This window comes from Zootoca vivipara, chromosome 7 (genome assembly GCF_965207765.1).
Source record: "Zootoca vivipara chromosome 7, rZooViv2.hap1.1, whole genome shotgun sequence".
NCBI lineage: Eukaryota > Metazoa > Chordata > Lepidosauria > Squamata > Lacertidae > Zootoca > Zootoca vivipara.
In genome coordinates, this window is record NC_142590.1 from 66,482,243 (window position 1) to 66,510,198 (window position 27,956).

The 27,956-nt window shown below is 39.9% G+C and overlaps 1 protein-coding gene across 1 annotated transcript; it reads right to left on the minus strand.

Moving 5' to 3' along the window:
- TRPC4AP (transient receptor potential cation channel subfamily C member 4 associated protein) lies at window positions 1-27,630 on the minus strand. The gene is made up of 19 exons (XM_035124251.3): window positions 27,382-27,630; window positions 22,412-22,540; window positions 21,808-21,924; window positions 17,572-17,629; window positions 15,666-15,721; window positions 14,703-14,831; window positions 11,835-12,036; window positions 11,485-11,673; window positions 11,039-11,181; window positions 10,174-10,305; window positions 9,833-9,891; window positions 8,837-8,938; window positions 7,072-7,155; window positions 6,117-6,207; window positions 5,636-5,776; window positions 5,438-5,546; window positions 4,795-4,907; window positions 4,410-4,616; window positions 1-3,146 (listed from the first exon to the last, which is right to left on the minus strand). Exons 1-19 carry the CDS (start codon window positions 27,544-27,546, stop codon window positions 3,009-3,011), a joined length of 2,364 nt encoding a protein of 787 aa, XP_034980142.1. The 5' UTR covers window positions 27,547-27,630; the 3' UTR covers window positions 1-3,008.
- Between the last annotated feature and the right edge of the window lie 326 nt (window positions 27,631-27,956).

A 27,956-nucleotide genomic window follows, 5' to 3' on the forward strand; every position in this document is an offset into this window, starting at 1 on the left:
TTTTTTTAAAATAAAATTATTTTAATAGTTTCCATTTAATACATTTATGTGCTGTTAGTAAATCAGCATTAATCTGGGCAGCATGAACATTAATCCACTTGAGATACTTAAAATTTCCAGGAACATTTGTTGGCCTGGTGAGGCCCACCCTCTTGCCACACAGCAGTTCCATTCCTTTAGTGATTAAAAATCCAAACCAAAGCCAACACAGCCAACAGTGACCTCTTCCATTTTTCAGCCACATTTAAGTGTCACTCATCGGTATCACTAATTGAAGCAGTTTGCATTTAAATCCAAGCCTACCATTGCAGTTTCTAAACATTTGCAAAGAAGATTCTACGAGAGAAGCTGTGGCGGGAGATCTCTTAGGCATACAAGTTCCCTGTAAGAACTAAAAGGCAAATGGTGCAGCCTGAGTCAAAACCCCCAGCTCAACTCCTTGCAGTCACCTTGTAACAGGGATAAGGAACACGGGCGATCTTCTAATTGTTGGTGGACTCCAACTCCCATCAGGTCTAACCACTATGGCCAAGGCTGATGGAAGCTGTAGTGTAGCAACATCTGTGGGGCTGCAAGTTCCTTACCCCTGGACCTATACCAATAAACTGGAAACAAATAGGAGCATGGTGGGCGATACCAAGCCACTCCCAGGAGTAGCTAAGGATCAGTCTCACCCGAGTCAAATGCATAAAAGGAACAAAGCAGCCTGACCATTCAATGACAAGGAAATATGTCACATATACGGGATGAATATTGTTAAGTTCTTTGCAGACTGGACACAATAATTAAAATGACTCAAAAGGCATCCAGTCTCATTTGAGCCTTTTAATACATAGCGTTTTATTTGAAGTGTAGGGTTACTACATTTATAGAATCAGCGCATAAATCTAACCTAAAATTTGGGGAAGGGGGAAAAGGATGAAGGAACAGGTTAAAACCCAAGAAGCAAATGTCTGCTATAAAAAGTTAACACTTGGACTCATTTGATAACTGTCAAAGGCATGTGGGGTTGGGTAAAGCCAGTTTAATAGTGCCTCGGGATGAAAATTTTAACATATCCTTAAAAAAATCAAAATCAAAAAGGATGTGGGCTGGTTGCTCCTGCACAGCAGATACATAATTTGCTCCCATATTTCCATATTTTAATTTCTAACATACCACAAAGGATAACACAGATTGGGTCAGTCTTAAAATGCTGTGCTGTTCCTTCAATAGATGCCCAACCAATTAGATTATTTAAACTAGGCTTCCTCAAACTCGGCCCTCCAGATGTTTTGAGACTACAATTCCCATCATCCCTGACCACTGGTCCTGCATCATGGGAGTTGTAGGCCAAAAAATTCTGGAGGGCAGAGTTTGAGGAAGCCTGATTTAAACCAAAGAGCAACTAGGACTGTGAGATAGAACAGTACTATACTTTTTTTTATTCTGGAAGCAAGTACCTTTGTTTTTTTATGAGGCAAATATATATTAAAATAGTATCTGTAAACAAACCTGCTGCAGTCTAGCTGTTCTTTCCATGACTTTATCTGAAAATAAGGTGCAGCAAAAAGTGCAGGGTAAAGATGATAATAGTCAAGCACTCCGCTTTCCCAGCTACTGTTAAGTTCCATGTCTGGAAATTACCTTTCTGAACCAAGATTGGTTCTGATATTTAAGGTTTTCCTTCACAGAGGAAAATACCACATAACCATGGCATTCTAACACAAGACTTTTCAGGGGTTTTGTGCTATATGGATATGTCCCAGAAGTATACATTTACACATTTAGGGACAATCAAAGTAATTTTAAACTGAGGGAGATGAAGGGCTTCTAATGCTTCTTAAAGTGCTTTAGCACAGTAATGCAAAAGAATGTTCAGAAAGTTTCTGGCTTCAAATATTAGCTATATTCCAAGTGACTTGTTTAAATGCCAGCAGTTACAACAGCAAGCTCAGATATTGTTGAGCAATTTGTCCCAAACCAAAATCACTGGGCAGCATTTAATACATGTATCATTAGGAGAAGATCAGCCAATTCCAGTAACAATTACACTTCAGGAACAATAAATAAATATATATATATACACAATTGGAATAAAGGTGTTAATTTTGCCATTTTAGCTTTTGGTGTTAGGTTTCCAAATAGCAATAGTTCAAGAGCGGATTTTATGGTCAGCCAAAGCAGGACTGCAGAATAAATTTTTAACTTGAGTTGGTTATTTATTGACAAAATGGTCAGGCTGCAATATTTAGGAAGGGGGGGGGGAGATCAGTTAATTTCAATTCATGAGTGCCTAGTCAAAGCTAGGCTCCCAAGACTAACCCCATCACCACAATGTATGCCTGTTCTAGAGCACACTGTAAAATCAGCTGAAGACAAGAGATTTCTACAGAACGGAGAGAGATACTTCTGGATGCAATACCACAGCAAGATAAAATAAGGTGTTTGGACACAAGTTTTGTAGGAGACAATCCCAAAAGAATTTGCAAAGAAGTGAAGAGAGCTATTATCTCCAAGAATTTAAAAACAAAATACACACACAATCAGTTCTATATCCCAATGCAAAGGAAAAAGCAATAAAAATAGAAACTTTAAAAGTGGCTTAAATGTGGCTGGTGTGTATCTGGCGTGCCCATAAAAATCAGCTTGTTTGGATGGCCTAAAAAATTGCCTGCACTTTTAACACCTAATTTTGGTAGCCAGGATAAAAAGCCACAGCTAGCAACTGCACATCTGAAAGATCCCATCTATCAAACTCAAAGGGTTCTAGCCACAGTGAGCAGAAAAGACTGGGCTTTTTGCAGACAGTTTCGGACAGAACACAAGCATTCCCTGAATATGTTGACTAGGAAGTTGGTGATGTCTTGCTCTTCAAAACAGTGCTGAGAGCAGGGGATGGAGAGAGAAAACTTTAACATGGTAACATTCCATAGTTCCAAGTTTGTGCACACAGCATATCCCTGAAAATCCATTGTCTGCAAGATTCCCTCTGAAGCACAGTCCATTGGAAGCCAGAGCCTGAAGAATTACTCCTCGGTGAAATCTCTGTCCATGTCCATGTATGCCTCGTCAATGTAGCTAACTATGGCACAAGGTGATGTCCGGTCTGGACTAAGCAGTATAGATACAGTCTCTTTCCAGTAGGAAAAACTAATACACGAACTCTGTAAAGGAGGTAGAAAAAAAGTTTATGCTACAGCACAACAGCAAGTGCCAATAAAATGCAGCTGTATCTAGCCCAGTCTTCTTTGAGGAGCATGTTAAACAAAGGCAGTTACAGGAAACTGCCTTTCTTTTGAAAGGAAAGCAAATTTTCTTAGAATGCAGAAATTCTGCACTCAGTATTCAATCTTGATGACCATTTTACAAATTTTCCTAATAAATAGGCTGCTGAATATTAACAAATATCATAGTAATGTATAATAAATAAGAAAGATAATCCCCCCAACAAAAAAAATCTGATACTGCCTGTGAATCAAATCTGGGAAAGCCCACTGAAGTAGTTTTTTTTAGCATATAGCAAATTGTTGAAGCCTGCCTAATTTCGACGGATGCTGTATTCCACGAGGCAGGTGCCCCTGTGCTGAAGGACTTCTGAGTTACCATGAAACAAACCTCCAGCACATATGGCACCACAGACAACTGCAGTGGACAGGCAGCAAAGGCGATCTTTCAGACAGCCTGGTTCCTAGTTGTTTTGGGCTTTATATGCCAACAAGTCAAACTTTAAATTTGGCCCAGTAGCACAACAATCTTTCTGGCCTAAACCAGGACACCCCACATCCAGTAATCAGCCAGATGTCTCCAGGAAGACCAAAATGATAATGTTTTCCATATGCATTTTACTATAAAAAGTTATTAAAACTGCCTTCCAGTGGAAATGTGTTATGCCACAACTGGCCAAGAACCCAGCATAAGCATTTCCATGCTAATCATGGTGTGGGGGGTGTATGTGTGTGTTAGTTACTATATAAAGTACTAGACAATGCTGGGCTATTGCTTCAAATTAACATGGACCAAATGTATAGGTACATGGAAAGCACTGCTTTACTCTAGCTAGGAAATCCAGTCCAGTTTAGATCCACCTACACAAAATATGGGTTTTCACTTTTTCAATGCAGATGTAGCCTGCATCTGAGTAAGCAGAATGTTTCTGTGGCAGCGCACAGTCTGTTCTGGCTTACCAAGAAACTGTGACTGTTACAAAAACAAAAAAAAATGCTTTAGTTTTGTTGAGAGCCCAACACAGCCACCTAAGAGTTTTCAATTCTCTCATATTCTTAAAATACACCCTGACACTCATGTTGCTGTTGCATTACACTGCCTTGGCACTATCATTAGATCATCTCTCTCTTTTACTCTTTCCCCACTGGGCCACAATTACAAAATATAAAGAGCATATTCCAAAGCAACTGGAACAGACATACATTTTCTAAGCAGGTGCTGTCCTTGTCCTTATTGAGGTAATGCTGTTGCCAGAAACGCAGAAGACTGTGAAAATTATTCAGGATAAATCCAGGGTATTTCTTGGTGTATTCCATCTCTTGCAGTGTCTGAAGATAGAAGGGGAGTTTGTCCTTCCTTCGGGCCAGCATTAAGATAACTAGACTTGTGTTTAGACAACTTACATTTTCCTACAGTAACGAAAGTAAGGATAAAAATAAGGATAAAAAGGCCCAAACTAACAGATATTCCCAGAATGCATTTATGGAACACAAGAGTCCAACAGGTTAGGAACTTAAAGGAAAACATCACATTCAATACAAAATCTATTTACATATGCTCCATGGAAGATCAGTGCCAGCTTTTTACCTGTGTGAGCGTCTGTACATGAATAATATTAATGAGCCGGAAAAGGAAGGACATCCTCATGGACATCTGTGACATGTAGGACAACAGGCGGCACTCAGACAGGACTTCTGCCACTGTAGTAGGAGACAAGCCATTTGTTAGGTTGAAAGAGCTGAGCCAAGAATCATTTCTGAAAGGACTAATGGCTTTGCCAATATTTGTTTCTATCCACAGTGAGGTTAAGATTCAATTGACAGATAACTGTTTGTTAATTGAGAAAAGCAACCACATGAAGTGCCCATTAAAATCAACACTTTTTGAACTTCAAAGAAACTCAGACAAAAACAGAAGTAGTAGCAACAACAATGGTTGCTTATCTATTGTGAACAGATACTAGGAGTTTTACCTGTTTGTTACCATCAATTAATCCAAGCCTTAGTGGCTGCTGAAAATCTTTCTGAAGTTGCTGGCTGTGCAGCATGGGAAAAAAGCCTGACCCTGTATGTACCTGCTCACCATGGACAAGGAACCAATCATTGCACCCAGTAATTCCAAAAGGATTTTCAGAAGCCACCACATCCCTGATGGTTGTGTCAGCCTTAAAAATACAGTTGCCCATATTTTAAAAACAATTTCTTGGTTTCAGAATAGACCACAAAGTTACCTTTAATATCTGACTGGCTCTCAAATCGATCTAGAGACAAAGTAATACAACGAACCAGCATGTTGGAATCAACCAGTGAGCTGTTGATCTGATTCAAAAATATCTGAAACTAAAAAAGTAGAGTGATTAGGCTTTGCCAGCATCCAATATATTATAAGGCTGAGGATTCATTTGGGACTATGGGGGGTTTAGATTTACCTTTTCATCCGTATTGATGTACTTATTAAACCTCTTGAAAGCATCTATGTTGAATTTCATCAGTTCTCCCAGAAGATCAAAGTAACTCTGAAGCACATCTTGTGACTTGCATTCACTGTCTACAATGCAGTAGAGAATATGCTGGCAAGGAGAAAAATATTACAATAAAGACAATAAGCTTCACATTTTGTTTTCCGCAGGCAGAAATAAAACGGCTTTGACTTCCTATACTTGTTACGGGAAGGTGTTTGGACTTGCTAGGGGATTAAGCCTGATAATTTGTAACTGTGGTTTCAGAGACACAGAGCACAATAAAGTGACAAACTTCCTAGTTAATTAGACTGAACCTTAGATTATGACACTGTGTCTAACAAGTTTATTAACTCTTAGTAAAGACTCCATGTTCTCTAAGAAATCAATGGTTTAAGGGTTTAGAAGCATGTTTCACAAAACATTTGTATTTAGTAAACATTTATAATACCTCTAGGAGCCCTCTCTTTAGCAGGAACATCTGATCTGCATAAGAAGTAGCGCCTCGTAAGAAACTTTCAACTGCCCTGGCTTGCCAAAACCTGGTGCATAAAATAAAATTAACATCTTAATATCAAGAAAGAAACATCTGATTAATTGTAAATAAAAAGTGGAAACAGTTTTATGTGACATGCTCTTTTGATAGTGAGAACTGTTGCAGGGAAAGCAAAGCAAGCAAAGCAAAACTCTGGCTGTATATGTGGATCTTCCTCATGTGTATCACTAGTCAGAATTCAAAGTTTAAACAACTAAGACAGGGGTCCCCAAACTACGGCCCCCGGGCCGGATGCGGCCCAATCGGCCTTCCAATCCGGCCCGCGACGACTCCCGCCGCCCGCTGCCGCCGCCCGCTCTCACGGCGCGCGGCGCAGCGACGATCTAAAAAATCGGCAAAAAATCGCCGAAAATCCTTTGTGCGCATGCGTATGGGCCTCTCCCGACCCGGAAGAGGTCATTTCTGGTGCACTTCCGGGTCGGGGGAGGCCCATACGCATGCGCACAAGCGATTTTTGGCGATTTTTTTCCCGCCCGTGTGCGTGTGCGCATGCGCACGGGCGCGCACTCCCCCGCCCTCCGGCCCGCTGCGCGCGCACTCCCCTGCCCTCCGGCCCACCGCGCGGTCGGCGCGGCGGGCACCGGCCCGCCGCGCAGAAAGTCTGGGGACCCCTGAACTAAGACATCTTTGGAGACTAGGCAACTTTAAGGTCATGGGCAGGGTAGAAACAATGCTGAGAGAAAGTCTCCTGTCCCTGAACACTGCTGGCCTCAATTTTTGCCAATTCAAGGACAAAACTGATCAAAACTCAAGTTTTAAAATAGTTTGCAAGGATCCACTTTCTGGATTCTGAAGATCAAGTTTTCCTACAACAGAACACTATGCTCAATGTAGTAATAACAGAGCCCACCTGAATGATGATTCCGCTGGCTCTTTCTTCATTACCTGAAGAAGTCTGGTCAGCAAGCCTCTTTTCCCATCACAGACTAAATTCCTAAAACATGGGGAGAAATTGCAATGAACAAACCAGTTGGTTGAAGGGGAATCTATTAAGAAAATATCTAGTTCTATAAAGCAATACCCGAGAAACTATGCCAAGCTTTTGCAATGCTACAACCATTTCAAAATGGATGGTGTATTTTGAACATACTGTGACTTCATGGAACATTATAGTGTAACACCCCCTGCTGGTGAATGAATTTTCTGTTGTAATTCTAAAAACCTTTTAAATGGGCTTGAATCTTAAGTGCCCAAGAAGAAAACCTGCATTTGTAAAAACCTTGTGCTCTCTCACACAAACAAGATACTACAAATTTTATTGTTTTAGCTTTTTGTAAACCACTTTGAGGTTTCGTTTTTGCACTCAAGTGGTGTATAAATTTTATGAATAAAATAAAACATGACTACAGTCTAAATCTAAGCCTCACTGAACTTGGGACATTTCTGAGCTTACATGCACAACAATGGGTTGTTACTTTTCCATTACACACCATTCAGAACTGTACAAACTCAGAACTTGCATATTCTAACTCAACAGATGTTAGTTCAATTTTTAAAAAACGTTTTACACCCAGGTTTTTTTTGGTAGCCAATATGGAAATACTTGTATGTTCCAGATGTCTCTAAATGTACAAGATTACATGTGTAATTAGAGGGAAATTATGAAAATAAGCAAAAGCAGAATGGTGTTGGCCTGTGGCTAAAACACAGAGGCCACCTTACCCGGTTTATCATTCCATATCAACTGAACTCTCTGCTAGGCAAACGAATGATAATCAGTCCCATGAATCCTCAAATGTTAGGAATCTGAGGGTTGAAGTCCATTTGCTTGCACCTTTGTCCTCCAAACTGACATCTACAGAAACATTATTTCCCAGGCCAAATAGCTTGGAAAGGGGGCAGTAAGGACCACACCTTGCTACTACTTGTTTTGTTTTGTTTTTAAAAGAATACACGCCACTATTGCCCACAAACTCAATCTGTTGTTTCTATGAAAAGTGTGAAGCTGTGAAACCTGTTTCCTCTTAGATGGAAAGAATGTCCCATGCCTCAAACGGGGCAACACAGAGCATTGCACAAGCTACATTCATAAACAGAATGTGCAGCAATTCACTAGGAAGTCAGTGTGACCCAATGTGGAATTTGGATGTAATACATATTTAAACAGAAATATAGGTATAAAGGGCATTATATAAACGTTAATTAAATTCCTCATGAAGTACTATGTGATCCTTTCCCTGCTTCCCATTCAAGTTCACATCAGTTATCAAAATTTCCTATGATTTGCAACCTCCACTTTCAAAATCCATCGCTTATGCATTCACACTCTCCAGCCAACACTGGCTGCTAAGTGTTCACAGGTCTGAATAAACAGAACCAAGTTGTGCCTCAAAAGGGACAGAGTTGGCTTTAGAGATAGAAACAGATTGTAAAGGACTGCAAGCAATCCCTAAAGGGCATATGTGGCCCCACCCAGCTGTCCAATATACACTTCAGAAAGATGCCATCACATTGTGTGAGTGATTCTTGTTTATGTTAGTTCAACATACTAACAAAGTTAGAGATAACCCAACTTATTGCAGGGGTTCAAGGGGCAGGCCTAGTAAAACAGGATACTTGCCATACTTTCAGAAAGAACAAATGATACAGACAAACATACATGCACTTCTCTCTACCTGTCTGTGTTGACAACTGCCTCTACTTCAGGGATGTTGGCTTTGAGGGATATTGCACTCAGTTCATTAAGCTCTTGGCTGTTTAGAAGCAGATACTTGTTCCTAAGATAAAAATCAGGACAGAAGGAGTGATTACAAACACTAATTATTTAATGCATCATGTATATTACCTTTGCAAAAATGCACACAACTATGCTGGGTCTTCTGTGGTATCAAGGTTCTATTCAGTTTTACAGAAACAGAGCCAAAACGTAACTCTATATTGGACAAATAATCTCACAATTTGGGTTTGAGCCCTGAGAACCCGTAGAATGCACCCGCAGAATAAACATCAGGTTGTGTTCAAAGTAGCATTAGTTAGTTCCTTGCACAAGCAGAATGACTTCCGCTTGTGCAACAGAAAGTCTCCCCTTCCCCCATCTCCCCCTGTTCTGGGGTTTCCCCCCAACCCTTTAGAGCACATTTGGGGATGGTGTATAGGCCAAACGTCTGTTGTGCAAGCAGGAATCATTCTGCTTGCGTAATTATTTAGCTGAATACTGTCATATTAAAGGAAATTGTGAAAAAGAAACTCCTAAAATAGCAGAAGGCCAAGTTTCACAATTCCAGTTCCTTTTCCCCTGAACTTTTTGATAAAGAGTGCCCTAAATATAAGTTTAGATTTGGGGCAATCTGTTTAAGATCTCAGAATTCATGCCCATAGTGCCTTTGAATGTGTCCTCTGACAAAACTAGTCTCAACAGCTGTATTCCATTTTTTGGTCCCTTGCATGCATAGTCTCTCCCAAAATGTGCTTTACAAATACCTCCCAATATCTTTGCGCTCACTTCTTGGAAGTGTAACAGCAAAACACGATCAAAACTATTACATATTCTTTGTATGTTACTTTTAAGGAGGTTCTACATTATCTGAGTTACTTCAAATATGATGTTCCATCAGTTCAGCAATACATGATGTGCCACCACAAAGTTTATGACAAACATATTCTATACTCACTCATGGTGATCACTAAAACTCTGAAGTAGCCTCAAAAACTGAATCTTCAATGTAATATCCTACAGAAGAAAGAAGTTGAGAATTTATTTTATAAGAAACATTACAGAATATTCTTACCAGCAGACTGGTAGAAACATCAAGTCTCGACTTCCAGGTTTAAAAAAAATATTTAAGCCATTTTAGAGAGTGGTGATGTTACCATTGCAATCAGAAAAAGGTACTAGTATCAAAAACAACTGAAGAGGCTAGCTATCAACATTATTAACAGCTATTACATACGAGCTCTTAAGGGTCATTTCAAAAGAACATACCCTATGCAGCAGCTTAAACCTAATACTCACCGGGCTACAGTCACAGTTTTGATTATGCCCATGCAGAACAAGGGCTGATGCTGAATGCTTCCGCCAGATCAATTTATCAAACAAATTATTAAGGCCAGGGATCAATCTGAATTCTGCAATCATCTTGTGAACCTAGGCAAGAAGAATGATCAGGTATATTCACTAGAGGTATATTGTTTTAAGATCTTACATAAATTGTGTGTTTATTCTTTTAAGCTCCCCCACCTCTCCACAAAATATAGCCCGTATATATATATATATCATAATCTACACACACACACACACACAAAATTAACTCTGAAAAATATATATTTTAATATCCAGCAATATCCATTAGAGTTTTCTATTCTGCACATCCCACAAGAATGAATAGGAATGAAGAAAATGTTGTTTCAAGAGTGTTTCTGCAGTGGCTGCACCCTTCATTTCAATCTACTTGTTTTCAATAATGCACCAAATTTCAAAATTTAAAGTGAAACTTTTTAGTGTGAGTTTGTTGATCCAAAAATAGACTGGCATAAAACATGGCATGGACTTTCTTAGCCAAAAGCCTCATTTCAAAGTATTTGCATAAAGCAGGGTGCCTAAACTGCTGCCTAACTTAATGCAAAGTACTTGCCAAATGGAAAAGTACGGTACATAAAGGCACATACAAATTAAATTCTTACTAGATCACCAACCAAAAACCTTATAGCTGATCACTGTGCAAGATACATAAATCAATAGGCATCCATTTCCTACAAGATAAGATTATCAGTGGTCTAGCGTTTGAAAAGATTGTAGGATTTTAAGTAGCTGGACCCCCATTTGAATTTTCAGAGCTGCTGCTTGCAGTTCACTATACACTTCTGATGCAGAATCTCACCTGATTCCTTTGCCTGCCCATTAAAAGCACACAGAGGACATACAAAACTTCCAGTTTATACATAATCTCATGCATAATCTTCATGGTCTGTGGAAGTTGATTCCTTGGTGAAGTAGAGGCAAATCCACTCTCATCTGAAGATTCTAAAAGACAAAAAAAAATGGGCAAGGAGGTAGTTATATAATAGTTACCGTATCAATGCAACAAAAATGTAGGAAATGAGAAGATGTTAAGTTTCTTCAATGCAGCAGAAACTGAATACACCATCCTGAGGTATTTGCACAAGTCTTTCCAGTCTTTTTAGGGACTGCTGCACACATGCTTCCATTCCAGTATGAAAATGTCAAGGCAAGAGTACAGTGCAAGACAAGGCCACACGCAGATCTACAGGTGATAAAGCTACCAGGTTATTAAATGGCTGTTCTAGCAAATTTAAAAGCAGGTACCTGTGCTGCTTTGCTCTGTCTCTTCACCTGCCACACGCATTAGTGCATCAAGTACAAGTGCATTATCAAGCCAGGTGTACCATTCCTCCAATTCTTGAAGGAAACTTGAAGTTCCTGTTGTTTCTGAAACTTTTCTGGTTGCTAGTTTACACAGTCTTTCAATGAAGCCTGGTATATTGAGGAGTGCAGCTATGACAAGAAGCAAATAGGTTTGATTAACAAATGTTAAATCGATGGAACAGCTATTATTAGAAATCCAAATGAAATCAAGTTTACTTCCATCTTAAAATACAGTAACTGAGTACATATTAATTTGAGTACATATTAATTTCAGAAACAGGATGCTTTACCTTGATTAATTTCCGCCCGAGAAGGACCCAAGTTCTTTTTCTGTTGAGCATTTTTTGCAAGAAGTGTATGTTTGTCATCACTGCCTGTGTCCAGTTCTGAAATTGTAACTGCAAGGATCCTGCAGAAGTTTGCAAGCTGCTGTTGGTCAAAGCTAGAGACTAGACTGGAGAGGTTTGGAATATCCTCCAACTGAATCATTTCCTAAAACATGACAAGCGATATGCTCCATAGATGATTTTTATTTAAAAAAACAGCAAAGATATTATTTCCAAGATTCTTGCAGATTAAAACCCTATTCTAATCTCCATCTGAAACCACTAGCTAGAAGTGAAGAAAGGCAACACTGATCTCAATGTCCCTAAACATGCTAACTTGCCCTTCATTTTGTCCCTGACTAAGACAAAGGGGGATACTGAACATATTCAGCTGAATGTGCTTAGAATACTGATAGGGAAACCAGGGTTCCCATTTACAAGGAGGAGTCTAACTGCATTAATATTCAATTCAAAGTGCATATGCAGTCAGGAACCTAACATGCACTCAGCTGAAGGTCTGAAAAGTAGCTGGTGTGCACCTCTGTCCTCACCTCACTTAACACTTTTTGGCAAACTCCTAGATAGGGCATTATATAGAGATAGGAATCTCTTAATTTACCACTCTGAAGAACATCAACATAATTTAAACTACAGTAAGTCTGCAATTTATGTGGGGGCAATGTTACAGGAATCATGCCTACAGCCAAAATCACATCTAGTCAAAAACACATTGAGCTCAATGGCAGCTGGGATTTCCCAGACACCCACCCCTTTTCTATTGAAAAATATTTTTTTTCTGCCCAGCATGTAAAATTGAATGGGCACAAGTAAATTGCATGCAAGTTGTAGGCTTACTGTAACTGTTTTACTTTTTATATTACTTGCTATGTGGCTCATTAGATTCTGTATAGCAAGTACTTAAAATAGATCTAATGTTTTGTATACGTCTGTACAAAAGGGTCACCCCAGCAAAGTACAGAAGTTCTGATCATGTGAGGCTGTTGCTGTCACATTGCTCTTTGACAAGTTGGGAGTGGGAACAGCATACTTTACCTAGGCAACATGGAAGCCTATCATAGGAGAACAGTTTTCCAGGGGCTCCTATTCTATCTAAGTAATGTATTAGCTGAGCCATACAACAACCTTGAGAGGCCATGCTGCACAACAGCAAAGGGAGGCCCTCTTAGCAGTTATCAACACTTACTTCTGATACATTAACATTAATAAACAGTCCACAAATTATACTGTACTTCACCACAAAATTGCATATTGTTCCATGCTGATTGGCTGGAAATTATTAAATGCAGGAATAATTTATTATTTTTATTTAATTAGATGGGGGTATGAAGCTACCTTCCCACTGTCTAGACTTCTAGAAAACTAAAAGGATTTCCTTCTTTTAGCACTAGCAGCTAAAATAATACTGAATACTGAAAAGAACATGATTGCAATATGCTTCTAGCTTAAACATTTTGCAGTTATCTTATAATGAAACTGAGAGTCTTAAGGACATCTGTGCACCATTTATGAGAGTGCAGGGTATAAAATGAGACTGGCTGCAGTCCCCTGCTTCTTGGTTTTCCTTCTATTTCTTGGATCTCATTTTAATTTGAATGAATTATACCTTTGGGAACATATTTGAAAATTATAATTGGTAAGTTACTCTTTGCTAAGCAATTTTTTTAAATGACACAATGCTGAAAAGTACTGACAGCAACTGACAAATAATCTCACAAGTTAGAGAACATAAGGAAACTCCTCAGATTCCTGAAAGTGTACATGTTTCATGAAACATTACATCCAAAGCTTTTAGCTTGTGTACTACAAATAAATAATAGCATTTATGTTTATCCTCTATTTGTCTCTATGCAAACCCAAACAAGGTTTAAATAGTAAACATAACGGGGGTCAGGAAATAATGTCTCATCTTAAAAAACTCTCCCCCCCTCTGGAAAGCCTCAGCTATTATTTTAACTGGGAAAAGGGAGATCTAATTAAATCTGCTGATAAAACCTAAGTGCTAAATAAATGCATTTCCACGCTCATGTTAAAAAAATTGAATCACAGAATTTCAGAAACAGAAGAGATCTTGGAGATCATCTAATCCAACTTCCTAATCAAAGAAGGATCTACAATGTAGAACTTAAATGCAGCATCCCCGACAACTGGTTGCCCAGCTTCTGCTTAAATATTTCCAATGAAGGTGAGCCCACCACCACCCAAGCCAGTCCATTCCACTGTCCAACAGCTCTTAGCTCTGAAACAACAGAATACACGTCTGCTCTCTCTTGCGTGCAATAGCCCTTCAGGTATTTGAAGGCAGCAGACATGTCTCCCCTTAACCTTCTCTTATCCACACCAAACCTACCCAATTTCCAACTGTCCCTCCAGACCCCGTACACCACCCTAGTCACCATTCTCTGGACACACTCGCTTCACCATGTTCGCCATGTTTGTAAATTCCAGTATCCAGAACTGGGCATAGTGCCACCCACAACATTACTTTATTTGAGACCAGAAAGCTAAGGCGTGAATGGGGTAATCAAAGTAGTGCATGCAGAGATGTATAACAGGGACTCACTGCAGCAGGCTCAATAAAAGGTACCCAGCCTTTCCAAAATTCCATTTTAGAGTTAGGAGAGGTGCTGCCAAGCTACGCTTAAACCTTACAAAGGGAAGACAGGCTAGGAGCAAGTAATATGGCCTCTATTTAGGATACAAGATTTTTTTAAATCAGTTTCTGAACTGTGAATGGACTTCTACTTACAAGCTGTTAAAGAGTTTTCAAGATTAAATGAGAACGTGACGGTATAGGCTAGATTATCAACAAACCTTTTTTACTCCCAGGATGTCTTCTATAAGGGTGGCTGTTTGCAGGAATGTCTTTTTATTTGTCATCAATGTAAACAAGAACAATACAAAATCATTTCTCTCTGCCAATCGTTTAGTGACTCCTTCAGTCTACAATAATGAGAAACCACATATACACATGAGCAAAAGCTAACACTGCTGAGACAAACATCACATATAATTTAAAAATAATCTAGAAAAACAGAGCTCTCCCAGGGGGCAGCAAAGTGGAAATTAAAAAGGAATGGAGAAAAGTTCATTCCTTGTTATTCCACGTAGGATTCTGAACCTTTCCAGCTTTCTTTGCCTTTAAGTAGAAGAGCAATAAATTCTCAACAGGGAAAACTAGGCTGCTCAAATGACATGAGTATAAAAGTGCATACCAGCTAAGAAAATTATCCAATAGTCTTGTCAATGCATACAAATGTAATGTGAATGACAGGAATAATTGGTTTGTTTTCATACAACATTTAATGTCATGAACTCAACTCTAAGTTTTCAACACTAATTTTACATTGATAAAAAGTTCCTATTTTTTATTAAAAAACAACAACAGTCCAAATACTACCAACAACATAAAATGACTCATACAATTGCAGAATAAAATTTAAAAAGCAAACATAACTGTATGAGTCTTAAACAGGGAGTGCTAACCAAGATTCCCACAGCAAGCCACTGCATTAAGGCTTAAAACACTTCAGCAATAAATAGCAATGAGTCCTTATTAAAAAGATGTTTAGACAAAATGCAAGCAGCAACAGTTTTGCTACACTGCAATTTGTGAAATGCATTAGAAATTTTAGCATCAAGAATATTGCAGCATGCAACATTAATTAATTAATTAACAATTAATGCTTTGAATGCTTTTCTGTCAGACCAAGAATCCCCTAAACCTAGCTGTACCACAAAACAAAAATTATTGACAGAACAGAAAATATAACTTACACATATGCAAGTGTTGTACAATATGCTTAAACAATCCTTGATGAGGTCATCGCTTACTGCAATAGAAAAAACTGATTAATGCTTCCTGAACAATCAGCCAAAAAGACATACTGTAGAGGAAACACAGAAGACCATTGTAATTTCGAGGAGTTAGGTGACATGTCTCTTTCCCTTTTACATCCCTGGTTTAAGGTTTGCTGATTTATGATGTATAATTTGTCTTTCACACACCTGTGTCAGGACATGTCAGGAGTTTCCTGGGTCTCCTGTGTTCTAAGTGCTGATTGGTTAGTGGGGAGGATACCCAGTTGCAGTGAGTGGGGTTGGAGACTCTCAGCTGCTCCGCATTAGTCGCACCCGGTGTCCTGGGCTGACCATGAGTGATGCCTGCTAACCAGGTGCACTCAGTTACATCAAAGTTGGCTATAAAAGCTGTAGGCTGAAGGGGCTCAGTGAGCTTCTTCACAGATTGAGGTACCTGATGTCGTGAGAGTGTCAGCTGGGGTTTCTCTTGCTGCTCTACCTGGGGCTCCGGGCAGCTGAAGGGGAGATTGTGTGTAACTCCTGTCTGGTATGCAACAATTTGTGTTTTGTATGCCTGCTGTTATTTGTTGACCTTATGCAAATAAAACCTTTCTTTTTCTTCACCCACCGGTGTGCTTATTAGCTCCAGATCCAGAAAGAACCCTGCCCTTGGCAGAACACATACATCACCACACTATTTAACAACCCAAATGAATAAATGAAAAAATCCAGCAAGTATCTCAGCTGCTAAAATCCAATAAAAATGAGATCTGATCGAAGTTGAACACACAGAGGAATGACAACTATTATTAGGGCAGGTAGGCAATCCGTTCACATCAAGTTGTGATGTGGCTGACAGAAATACTGCAGATATCTTGTGATATTCCTGTTCTGAATACCACATGAAACAAGAAACTGCGAGACTTTGACTTCCTTTTATTAACTTATGAGCCTATATATATGCCACATGATTCTAGCCTTGCTTCTAAATGAAAGGGCATTTAGCTTGTCTGGATTGTGAAACTCGGTGCCTATTATTATAAGTAAGCAGCACTGGTCCATTTGCTGATATTGTTTGTATTAGCCTAAGAAAGCTAGCTTTTGTTGCTTTGTATCCTGTCTTATAATTCACAACTAGTCTTAACAATGCTTTTTTCTTAGACTCCAATATCCCAGTGAAAGTATATTTTTTTATTAAAAAAAAACTATTTTCAATTTAATTTTTAAGAAATCTACTTCACCTATTTCCTGTTCGTTCTTCTGAGTAAGATTTCTAGAAGCAAATCCATGGACTTGGCTGCTCAGACAAACTGCTACTGAATAACCTCCTGGAGGCTTATGTATTGTTGGAACAGAAAGTCTGGTTCTTTGTATTTTGTTTCTCAAATCTTAGGTGACGTTCTGTAAGGCTCTGCTATTCTCCTAGCCGAAACTGGTGGACTCATAGGAGTGAGGGCAGTGGTTGGTGTTTAACTCTGGTCATTTGGCTTCTGCTACCCAACAATACTTGGGCTTGCCTCCAGGGTTTGGAGAACAGGTCCTCTAACACACTGGTTATTGTGCATCACTATCCAGATGTTACTAAGTAGTCTAATGCTGTTTTATAGATGTGCTATGTTCACTGCCCATATACTTTGTTTATTGTGCAGTATTTAATCCTATAAACAAACATGGTTTACCAGCATTTATCACCTCTGGAACCATAAAAGTTAAGAAACTGTGATAAAACTTCATTTTCATATATCATTAAAACACACACACGATGTTAGCAAACTGTATCGCTACCAGTACTTGGTTTAGTGACTGATTATTCTATCAGGATACAAGGAGAAGAGAAGGAAACAAAACAAGGTTTGGTGAAGGAAATATATTATTTACTTACTTTTCTGCTTCTTCTTTTGTGTAATAAGAGTTGGTCTCATAAGTATTTCTACTAGAAGCTGTGAAAATTAGATACATAATAACTTTATATAGATGCTGTTTTTATTATTATTAAAATGCATCTCATTGTTGGGCTATATTGAAATTTAAAGCAAACTACTTTAAAAAACAATTCCCCTCTATTGTACTGCACAGAACACCCAGTGTGCTCCTTTACTATGCTTCTCTTCAAAACAATACTTATATTTCAAGAGCAATGCAATGACATTGTTTGCATTTTAAAAGAAACTATAGTTTTAATGTGAATGAGAAGTACACTTGTGCATGCTGCAAAGTTGGTGCAAAGTTCCCACAACATTTCTCCCCTTCTGCTGCCATGCTGCAAACAAAAATTAGTCTGAATCTGGCTGTTTGTGTGATCTGAACACAGACTTGTGGTTTCTCCTAAATACAGTGATAACTCTAGTTACGAACTTAATTTGTTCTGGAAGTCCGTTCTTAACCTGAAACTGTTCTTAACTAGAGGCGTGCTTTCGCTAATGGGGCCTCTTGCTGCCGCTGGCACACGGATTTCCGTTCTCATCCTGGGGCAAAGTTCTCAACTCAAGGTAACTCTTCTGGTTAGCGGAGTTTGTAACCTGAAGCGTTTGTAACTCAAGGTACTACTGTAAGAGGCAAGCAAAAAAAAGAGATTGCTTACATCTCATGGTTTGGAAAGAAATGAATCATGAACCTGGATTCAGATGATACAACAACCCAGACTTTAATTTATTTAATCTGTGGTGTGGCAGCAACAAGACTGGAGGAAGAACACTGCAGGAACTATTGAACAATGTGCACACTGCTTGTTGAGTTTAGACAATAATATGGTTTAATGGGATACAGGTGAACTGGGCCAATGGTTGAATTCAGTTTAGGCAACTAAACCATAATTTAGTATTGTGTATAAGCTTTGGGTCCATGTGATCCCCTCTCTTGTGTGGCTGAAGAAGAGCTTGGAAGCATCTGCTTCCACTTCCAATGAAGTGCTGTTACCTGTTATCTCCAAGCACAGACAAACTACGGTTAGCGCCTAGTGAAACAAACCACCTTTAAATCATGATTGATTGCCCTAGCTTCCTTCAATGCACTGCAGCAGGCACCCCCAAACTGCGGCCCTCCAGATGTTTTGCCTACAACTCCCATGATCCCTAGCTAACTGGACCAGTGGTCAGGGATGATGGGAATTGTAGTTCAAAACATCTGGAGGGCCGAAGTTTGTGGATGCCTGCACTACAGTAAACATTAACATAGGTTTGCTGTGCTTCAACCATAATGAAAAGATGTTATATTGAAATTAGGGGTGTAAACTTCTGGCCTCTATGATGCAGCTATTCCGGGGGAAAGCACATAAGCAAAAGACTTACAGTGGTACCTCGACTTACGAAGATGATCCGTTCCGCGGCCGTCTTCGTAAGTCGAAGTCTTCGGTTCTTAAAGCGCCCGTTCTGCGCATGCGCCAACTGCGTGCACCGCTTCTGTGCAGAACGCGCGTGCGGCGGATAGACTTCCAGGGTTGTCGACTTCGGAAGTCGAAACCTTCGGAAGTCGAGTCGTTCGGTTGTCGAGGTACCACTGTAACTATACTTCAGTGTTGTATGAAAATCAGGCTACAGTTTAAATTTATATTTATATTCAAAACAAAATCACTGGGGAAACAGATATTCCAAACTTTACTGAGGCAATGCCATTTGCAGAGGACATGGAGTCTACTGATCTTTACATTTGCAGGGCAAGCTTTCCCCCGCCATGTATTAATATTTTAAATATACACATATACTTACTAATATTTACTGAATATACACACTGGGAAAACTCAATACTGTACACACTTACATAAATATAAGTGAAGTGAGTTAAAAAGAATGGATACCCTTATTCACCCCACACACCCTTTTATATGACCCTTCTTTTCCATTTCAAAGAAAGACTTGGGATAAGACTGATAAGGGGTTAAAAATGACGGAAGCAACTATTGTAAAAGGAAACAATGTCACCCAGAAAACATTCCAGACAATTGTAACAAAGTTATCTATGGGACTATGGGACACCTCCTGCCCTTGAAAATGGCCTTTGCACATTCCTGCACCTTATGGAAGTCACCCTGTCCTCCCTTATCAGTTGACACAGTAGCACCAATAGCTGGTGCTTTCCCAGAGCAAGAAGCAGGGCTGGCATCCAGCCTATTATTTCAGTAGTGGCCCAGGATGCAATCGTATAGCCCAACATACAGTACTGGACAATGATTAGTCGCTAATCACTAAGGAGGACAGGACTCTATAATATATGCCTGTGTCCTCTCCTTGTAAAGGCTGCATAGAAGTCAAATACATTGCCACTTTTAAAAGCTTTAGGCTAATTAAAAGCAAAATCTACGCTGCCTGTAGCTTATCTGATCAAGACGTTATATCAACCTGCATCACTACTCAGTCTTTGTGCATATTAGTTGTAAAATTGTAGCTTATACAGACAAAAGGTTTTTGTAACTTCCCATTGAACTATGAAGAGGATTTAAAAGATTTTGATGTAGTAGGCAGGTCCATATTTTAGTGTGAAATAGACTAGTTTCAATATTAGTTCAAGCTAGCTATTAAGATTCTGTAGTAATAAAAGAACGTGCTTTTCTAAATTTATCTTTAAGATACAGACATGTTGCTCTCCAAGCTTTTAACTATGACCTTGTGTTTAATTTATAGACAACTTTTACTTAGCTCTCTCACAGACCTATTCATTACGGCCACTCATATATTGACAAGGGGTTCCATTGCCAGAGCCAGCCTCCCACTAAATTGAAGCTTTATTAAGATTAAAGATTTGGTTATGAAATATGCAAAAGGAAACTAGACACTTTGTACTTAATATACTGGATTCAAGAGGCTAAGTATTAATTATATACGTCAGGATCCTATGACTCTCAAGAAGATTGAATATCACTTCTGAGCCATGACAACCCTCAACTTTCTTAGCACTGAAATTATGGGTGTCCCATAAATGTTTTCAAATGCTGAAGGACAGTTGGCCAGTCAGGTTATGAGAGGCCTAATATAGAATGCTTTTACCTTCCAACACAAAAAATGCGCAGTGCCTCTGATGAAGAGTCTTACTTCAAAACATACTGGGTGAAATAAGCCACACACTTCTAGTGCCACTTACAGCACACTTCTAGTGCCACTCCAGATTATAAGCATGATCAAGAATTGTTGGAGCTGCAGTGTTCGAAACTCCCATTGTTCTAGGCGCATTTTGTGATAGGGAATTTCATTAGTGTGAGCAGTTTCTGAGCTCTGGGCGCAGAAGAAACTTAAGATTTCAGATTAAAACTGCAGTGGAAGGAAAGGAGGACATTTTTCTGCCTCCCCACTTCCAGCTACTCACTGAAGACTGGAGAAAAGACCCTCTTAAGAATATATGGGGGAGAGCAGGAGACCATGTAAAAAATGAACATAATATTTTAGCTGCAGTTCATTCATTTTCAGCTTCAGAATTCTTGTTATTAAAAAACACACCTAGACATTCCATTGTTGCACCCAAAATCTAGGTTTAAGGTGTCATTTAGCTTTCATATCTCAGTTTCTAACACTGTGGAGTTGTAGTCTGAAAAACCCCAGAGGCCAAGGTTCTGCACCCTAGAAGTTTCTTCTGATTTTCTGTATTGGTGCCCTCCATCCTTACCTCTCTTGATGCTACAAGTACCCCATGGACTGCCAGCCAGTCATTCCTGCTAGAGAGAAAACATTCCCCTTCCTCGTGATACTCAATCTGATTGAGGAAGATTCCTTCCTAGCATCCAATAAAGTGATGCAAATTCATGCTGCTTTACACCCCACTAACCCAAAAGAATGGAAGAAATACACCAAGATCATATAACTTTAACCTTGCTTAAAGTTGCACCCTGTGACTGTTTATTCAACTTGTAGAGTGAAATTGTGTTTTCTCTTAAGCCACCATTTTCTAAGCCAAAAGGCCAAGTTACTTTAGTCTCCAAAAACACAATATTCCTATTCTAATGAAAAATCCCTTCCTTACATTTTAAATTTTGCTTTCTTGGGTAACCAAACCTTCCTATGGCTGTACTATTGTCTTGAACAAGAGTATTAGTATTTATTTTTTCCTACTACCAATGCCTCACTCGATGCGTTAGTTACTGTATTTGACAATATGCTACAGCATTATTATTTTTAAAGTAGAAACCACTTACATCAACTCCTCCAAATAAGTCAAATGTGTATGTATTTGGAAAAGTGGATTCTTGAGCAGACTTTCTCTCTTCTGTGACAAATGCCATAGCTTCCATTGAAAGAAGGGGGGAAATCTCCTGGCAGGGAACAAAAGTTAAAGTTGCAAGTACTGAGAGATACTTCATATCAAAGCATATTATTCAAAGTCGTTGCAGAAGGTTACTGAGGGTACTTATGAGATTTTCAAAACATCAATTTGCAGCACCAGGTAGCCGATTTCACCCAAAAATATAAAAATACAAATTAATTTACTGCATCAACAGCTAAATGTGATATCAGAAAACAGAACAAACATAATTATTCTATCAATGTAGTCTGAAATGCCAAGCTTCCAAATGTGCAAGATTAGGAAAGAAAATGATTTCTAAGTAAATATGTGAAACACATTTGTTGAAATTCACTTTATATAAGCAGAACCTGAACCAATTCTCAATTCCTTTTTACTCTTCTGGGCCACTGAGAGAATCTGTGACTAACTCATAACTTATGAATTGACTTAAAATATCAGAGGAAACTGAGAATGGATTCTGCTCCATGCATCAGTCTGCCAGTAAGAAACATTACCTTTAAGATGCCTTGGCACTGGGATAAATCACTGTTGGGATGACTGTTCTCATACAGCTTCTGTAAGAGCAAGGGAATTCCATTCCACTTTGCTTGTTTATCTCTTTCCTTCAACAAAGCTTCTGTGAGCTACAAGACAAGATAAAGATGAGACTGACACATTTCTTAGATATAAGGTATTTTATGCTGCCCCAGAGCATGGATCATGCTACTTGGTATCTTGGAAATTGGTCACTATACCCAAATTGTGAGCTCATTGTATCTGATATTCACTATTACACCATAGCTGCCAAGTTTTCCCTTTTCTCGCGAGGAAGCCTATTCAGCATAAGGGAAGTTCCCTTAAAAAAAGGGAGAACTTGGCAGCTATGTATTACACTAGGTATGATCAGGCATCCCCAATCATGCAGAAACTTCTTTTTCTTGATATAGAAGGGACAACAAATTGCCTTCAAACATAGAAGCCAACAGTTAATTCTACTGACCCACTAGAATACATTAAAAGTACCCCTGAGCTTACAGTGTCCTTTCCTTTCCACTAAGCAAGTTTCCTCACCCTTCCCACACACTGTTGAGAAGGGCTTATTAAACTCATGGTATAAGTATGAGTCCCTGGATGTCTTTCTTTAGAAATTAAACACTGTCCTCATCTCCCCAGCAAGCATTCTAAATATCAGGTATGGGTGTTAACAATGCTTCCACAAGAATTTAAGTTCTTTCATTGTAAGTGAGATTTGGAAATTCAGTTGTCATTCACGTGAAAATCTGGATACAAAGAGGGTTCTGTATTCTGATACAGGCAACACTGTGTGACCTTAATTACAACAGATCTTTAGTGCCAAGCAGACTGTAACATTTTGAAGAATGGGGCCAGTGATGTTTAGTCAAATACTCTGATACTCATAACAGGACTAGTATGGTTTACTCACTGAAAATTGTACTTTTGTTAATGTATTAAATCCACATGTGTTCACTGAATCTTATAAGAAAAACTTATACTACTACTACTAATAATAATTTATTACTTATACCCCGCCCATCTGGCTGAGTTTCCCCAGCCACTCTGGGCGGCTTCCAACAGAACATTAAAATGCAATAATCTATTAAACATTAAAAGCTTCCCTAAACAGCGCTGCCTTCAGATGTCTTCTAAAAATCTGGTAGCTGTTTTTCTCTTTGACATCTGGTGGGTGTTCCACAGGGCGGGTGCCACTACCGAGAAGGCCCTCTGCCTGGACCTCAATGTCCGGGCAGAACGATGGGGGTGAAGACGCTCCTTCAGGTATACTGAACCAAGGCCGTTTAGGGCTTTAAAGGTCAGCACCAACACTTTGAATTGTGCTCGGAAATGTACTGGGAGCTGGGTGTTCCAATTGTCCTAACACCTGCCAAAGCAGATTTCTGCAAATTCCCCAACGACTGATATTGGGACCTGTCCTTTTTAACTTGTTCATAAATGATTTAGAGTTGATGATACCAAATTGATCTGGATAGTTAAAACAAAAATGAGGAAGAGCTTTGAAAGGATCTATCTAAACTGGGTGAACGAGCAGTAAAATGGCAAATGTAACACTATGTAGTCAAGTAAGGTAAAGGTAAAGGGTAAAGGGACCCCTGACTATTAGGTCCAGTCGTGACCGACTCTGGGGTTGCAGCGCTCATCTCGCATTATTGGCCGAGGGAGCCGGCGTACAGCTTCCAGGTCATGTGGCCAGCATGACAAAGCCACTTCTGGCGAACCAGAGCAGCACACGGAAATGCCGTTTACCTTCCCGATGTAGCGTTTCCTACTGATCTACTTGCATTTTGACGTGCTTTCGAACTGCTAGGTTGGCAGGAGCTGGGACCAAGCAACGGGAGCTCACCCCGTCGCAGGGATTCAAACCGCCGACCTTCTGATCAGCAAGCCCTAGGCTCTGTGGTTTAACCCACACCGCCACCTGCATCCCTATAAACTGATGCAAACTGGGCCACTTTTTTCTCTAAATTTCACATAAGGAATCTGAATTGGTGGTGGTGGTGACTGAATAGGAATGAGGACTTGAGTTTGTGGTGGATAGTTTGATGAACATGTCAAGCCAATGTACAGCCGCTAAAACATGATTTTTGAAATCAGCTTTCACTATAAGAAAAACACACAAACTAGATTTACAAGTATATTTTGTTATGCATACCTGAGCTGGAAAACCAGTTTCTGTTCTGTGAACACTTGCACCAGAAAAGATGTGTGTGATTGTAATGTGCAGTAGTGCTGATGCCCATGTAGAAAATGCATTGTGCATGACACAGTGATGAATTCTCCCCTCCCCGTGAAAATGCTATTGAAATTCAGATTCCATTACTGTGGAAAAGAATCAATGCTTCAAGTTCTCTTTTCATTCCCAATCTTGCAACAAAGCAGTGACAAGAACCTTCTGCACAAAAAGTTTTGACTAGCAACTCCATGCTAAAGTGTTGTAGCAGAGATAGGTAACTTTGGGCCATTGCAGCTCCCCCCTCCCCCAACTCACAGGGACTTCTATTTTAAGAAGTCCCTGTGAGCGGAACAAAACAGTATTTTACATCTCAGCATTCACACTTAACAAAGCTTCTGGCTCCACTATTTTCAGAGAAGAGTTTTTAAAAATTCTGGATGTAAATTTCCATATAATTTAGTTTATTGTGCTAAAAGAGAAAGGAATGCTGATCAAGCATGAAATATATACAAGCAAAACAGCACAGTTTCAAAGGTTCAAAACTCATTGAAGAAACCCAACTAGGAATTTACAAGATCAATGTCACCTTTTCCACTAGTCATCAAACCAGAACTCTTATAGTATTCGGGGGAAATGACTAAAGGAAATGACTTAAGTAGGATAGGCACAACATATTTCACCGAAGGACAAAAAAAGAACTGAGCAAGTTAGGTTATCCTAGTAAGTAAATTCTATTTTCAAGTTAGAAAAGAACCACTTTAGGCAGCTAGAAACTTGCCTCAAAGGAAGGAATATATTTTTTAACATTTACATTGTGCATTTTGATCATAATCCAACAGTGTTAAAACTCCTTTAAATCACTGAAAACAGCAGGCTTCGGTAACCCAGCTCAGTGCTGGATTGCAGCATTAAATTATATTGTGCATTGTGAGGTATCACATACAAAGGAATATTTCTTCAAAAAACTTCACATATATTTGTGGCAAATATTTTCATTTTGGCTGGTTCCAGGACACTGCAATAGGCCCTATGGTTGATTTTCCTTATTCCGATGCAATCCAACTAAACTTACAGAAATGGGAATAAAAGGCATATTTCTATTTTTGTAACACCCTTCAGAGACAGGGCAGACTTGCATACCAGAATGTTAGATCACTATTTCCCATTCCCTATCTTGAACCAATACCATTATGTCTCCCATTATTAAAAAAAACAACAACCTTGATTGGCCTGGTTTAATTAATCCACCTTTATGTATTGGTTAAGCAAGCTGTGTTCACAGCAAATGCTATTTTTAACATTGATAATTTTAGTATGCTCCAATATGAGTCAAACCTAAAATTTAGGTTTTAATATGCATGTAATTCTTATCCAGATACTTTTTAAAAATAGCAATTGTTTGTATTTAATGTAGTTTTATTAGATGCTACTAAAATTATTATGCTTTGATGACAGTAAATTACGTTTGATCAAAACCATTGCCAAAGCTGAAATGAATGTATTTTGAGGACATGATTTATTTAATCCTTTCCATTTTTTAATTTAATACTTATGTTTTATTAAGGTGATTTCAGTTAAAAGAAATAAAGGGATACAGAAAAAAAAGGAGGGAGAACTTCATCATCAACAACAAAGACACTTATAAAAGCAAAAATATAGCCCTCTATTGAAGTTGGGTATTTTGTGGACTGTAGTCTTCAAATAATTGAAAAAGGTTAGAAAAAATTATCTCTTTCAAAGGAAAAAATGGGTATAAATATCCATTCCTTTGAACATCTCCCATTCTTCTATTTCTGAGGCCAATATCACCTTTTGCCTGATGCCCAATTTTAGCCTTGCTTATTCAGGTAATTATGATTTAATTAGGGTTTCACACCTCAGTATCAATAATCAACATTGTAGATTTGCAATGCTGGTACTTCAGGTTTTTATGCTATTAACTTCATATGTCTTTTTATCTGCAATGCTTAAGTTCTACTTAGTAAAGAAAATGTATTTGATACGTGTCCTTGGACTCTATTATTTTCTAATGCTCCTAAACGTGGCAGGAAAGGGTGAAATATTCAACAGCCAGACTTTGTGTCTGCTACATAAAGATCACACTTTTAAGATTGCCTCTCGGAACACAACAAAATTGCCACACGTTGACTCAGCGATGGAGAACACGGTCCTCTTATATTCTGCCAACTGACTCCCGCTTAGGAGTCATACCTTGTCATGGGGTTGTGCAAGACCCGCGCAAAAAAACTCTGGCGAGCAAGGCAAGACGACACCTTTCCAACGAAGTAAACTGGACTGCATGCTACTGGGGAAGGTACCGGACTTCAGCAAACGCCAAAGAGGCAACGGCCTTATTAACAGAGAAGCCTTTGAGAGTTGCAAACCAAGAAGCCAAGCAGGCCTCGCAGTAGCAGCAACTCCAGGATTCCCTGGGAGCCCCAAAAGCCTCTGACTCCCCTATTTCCGAGGGTGGGGGAGATGGGATAAAATTGCCCGAGCTCGCCTTAACGGGTGCCAAGAAGGGCCGCCTCCTGGATGCGGGTATGGGGGTGGGGAGAGACAAAGGGGCGTCATCACACGCGAGGGAGGGACAGTTCCCACTTCGCCAGTGGCGAAAACCGCCCCCCACTTCCCACCCCAGAGCGAGCTGCAAAAGGCAAGGCTGGAATGGGACGTGGCGAGCGGAGCCGAGCGCAACCTCTTCTGAGGGAGGTGGCGTGTCGGCGTCGCCTCAGACTCGGCCTTCCCACAAAGCCCGCCTTAGCCCCGCGGTACCTGCGGCCCCCGCGACAGGCCCCGGCCACTGAGTTGCGCATGCCGGAGCTGGGCCAGGATGTTGGCCGGCCTTCTGCAGGCTCCCGTCCGACCCGGCGCTCCGGGATCCGGGCCCGATGCCGCGAGCGGGGGAGCCGCTCCTGCTCCTTTCGCCGCCGCCGCCATAGCCGCTCCTGCTTCTGGCTAAACAGGAAGCGCCCCTCCTCTCAGGCGCTTTGAACGGAACGTCTCCCGGGCTGCGCCGCAGCGACCCCAGCAGGCCCGACCGCGCGCTCAGCGGCCGCCTCCTGATTGGTGGAGAGAGGACTACGCGCCCGTCTCTTCCCGTTTCCCCCACTCCCCAGGGGCTGATGGGAAACGTAGTCTTTGGGCGTAAACTGCGAGCAGCTTTACTCACAGAAAGGGATGTGGGTGAGGGAAGCACGAAAGGAGCGGAGAGGCGAAGCTGTCATCTCCTCCCTTCAGTCAAAGCCAGGACTTCCGGTATTTTGTGCGACGCCTTCCTCAGGCACAAAGGCACGTGAGGTTCTTTTTAAACGCCCCTCCCCCCACATTTTGCTTCGTTAGATAGCTAC

Bases quoted from the DNA above. Each gene is read 5' to 3' on its own strand.
- TRPC4AP (XM_035124251.3), bottom strand. From the start codon at position 27,546: ATGGCGGCGGCGGCGAAAGGAGCAGGAGCGGCTCCCCCGCTCGCGGCA. The intron at 21,925-22,411 runs GTAATGTTTCTT...GTTCCCTGCCAG, and splicing joins AGTGCCAAGGCATCTTAAAG to GAGATTTCCCCCCTTCTTTC. The intron at 3,147-4,409 runs GTATGTCTGTTC...CCTCCTTTACAG, and splicing joins ACAGCACCTGCTTAGAAAAT to AGTTCGTGTATTAGTTTTTC.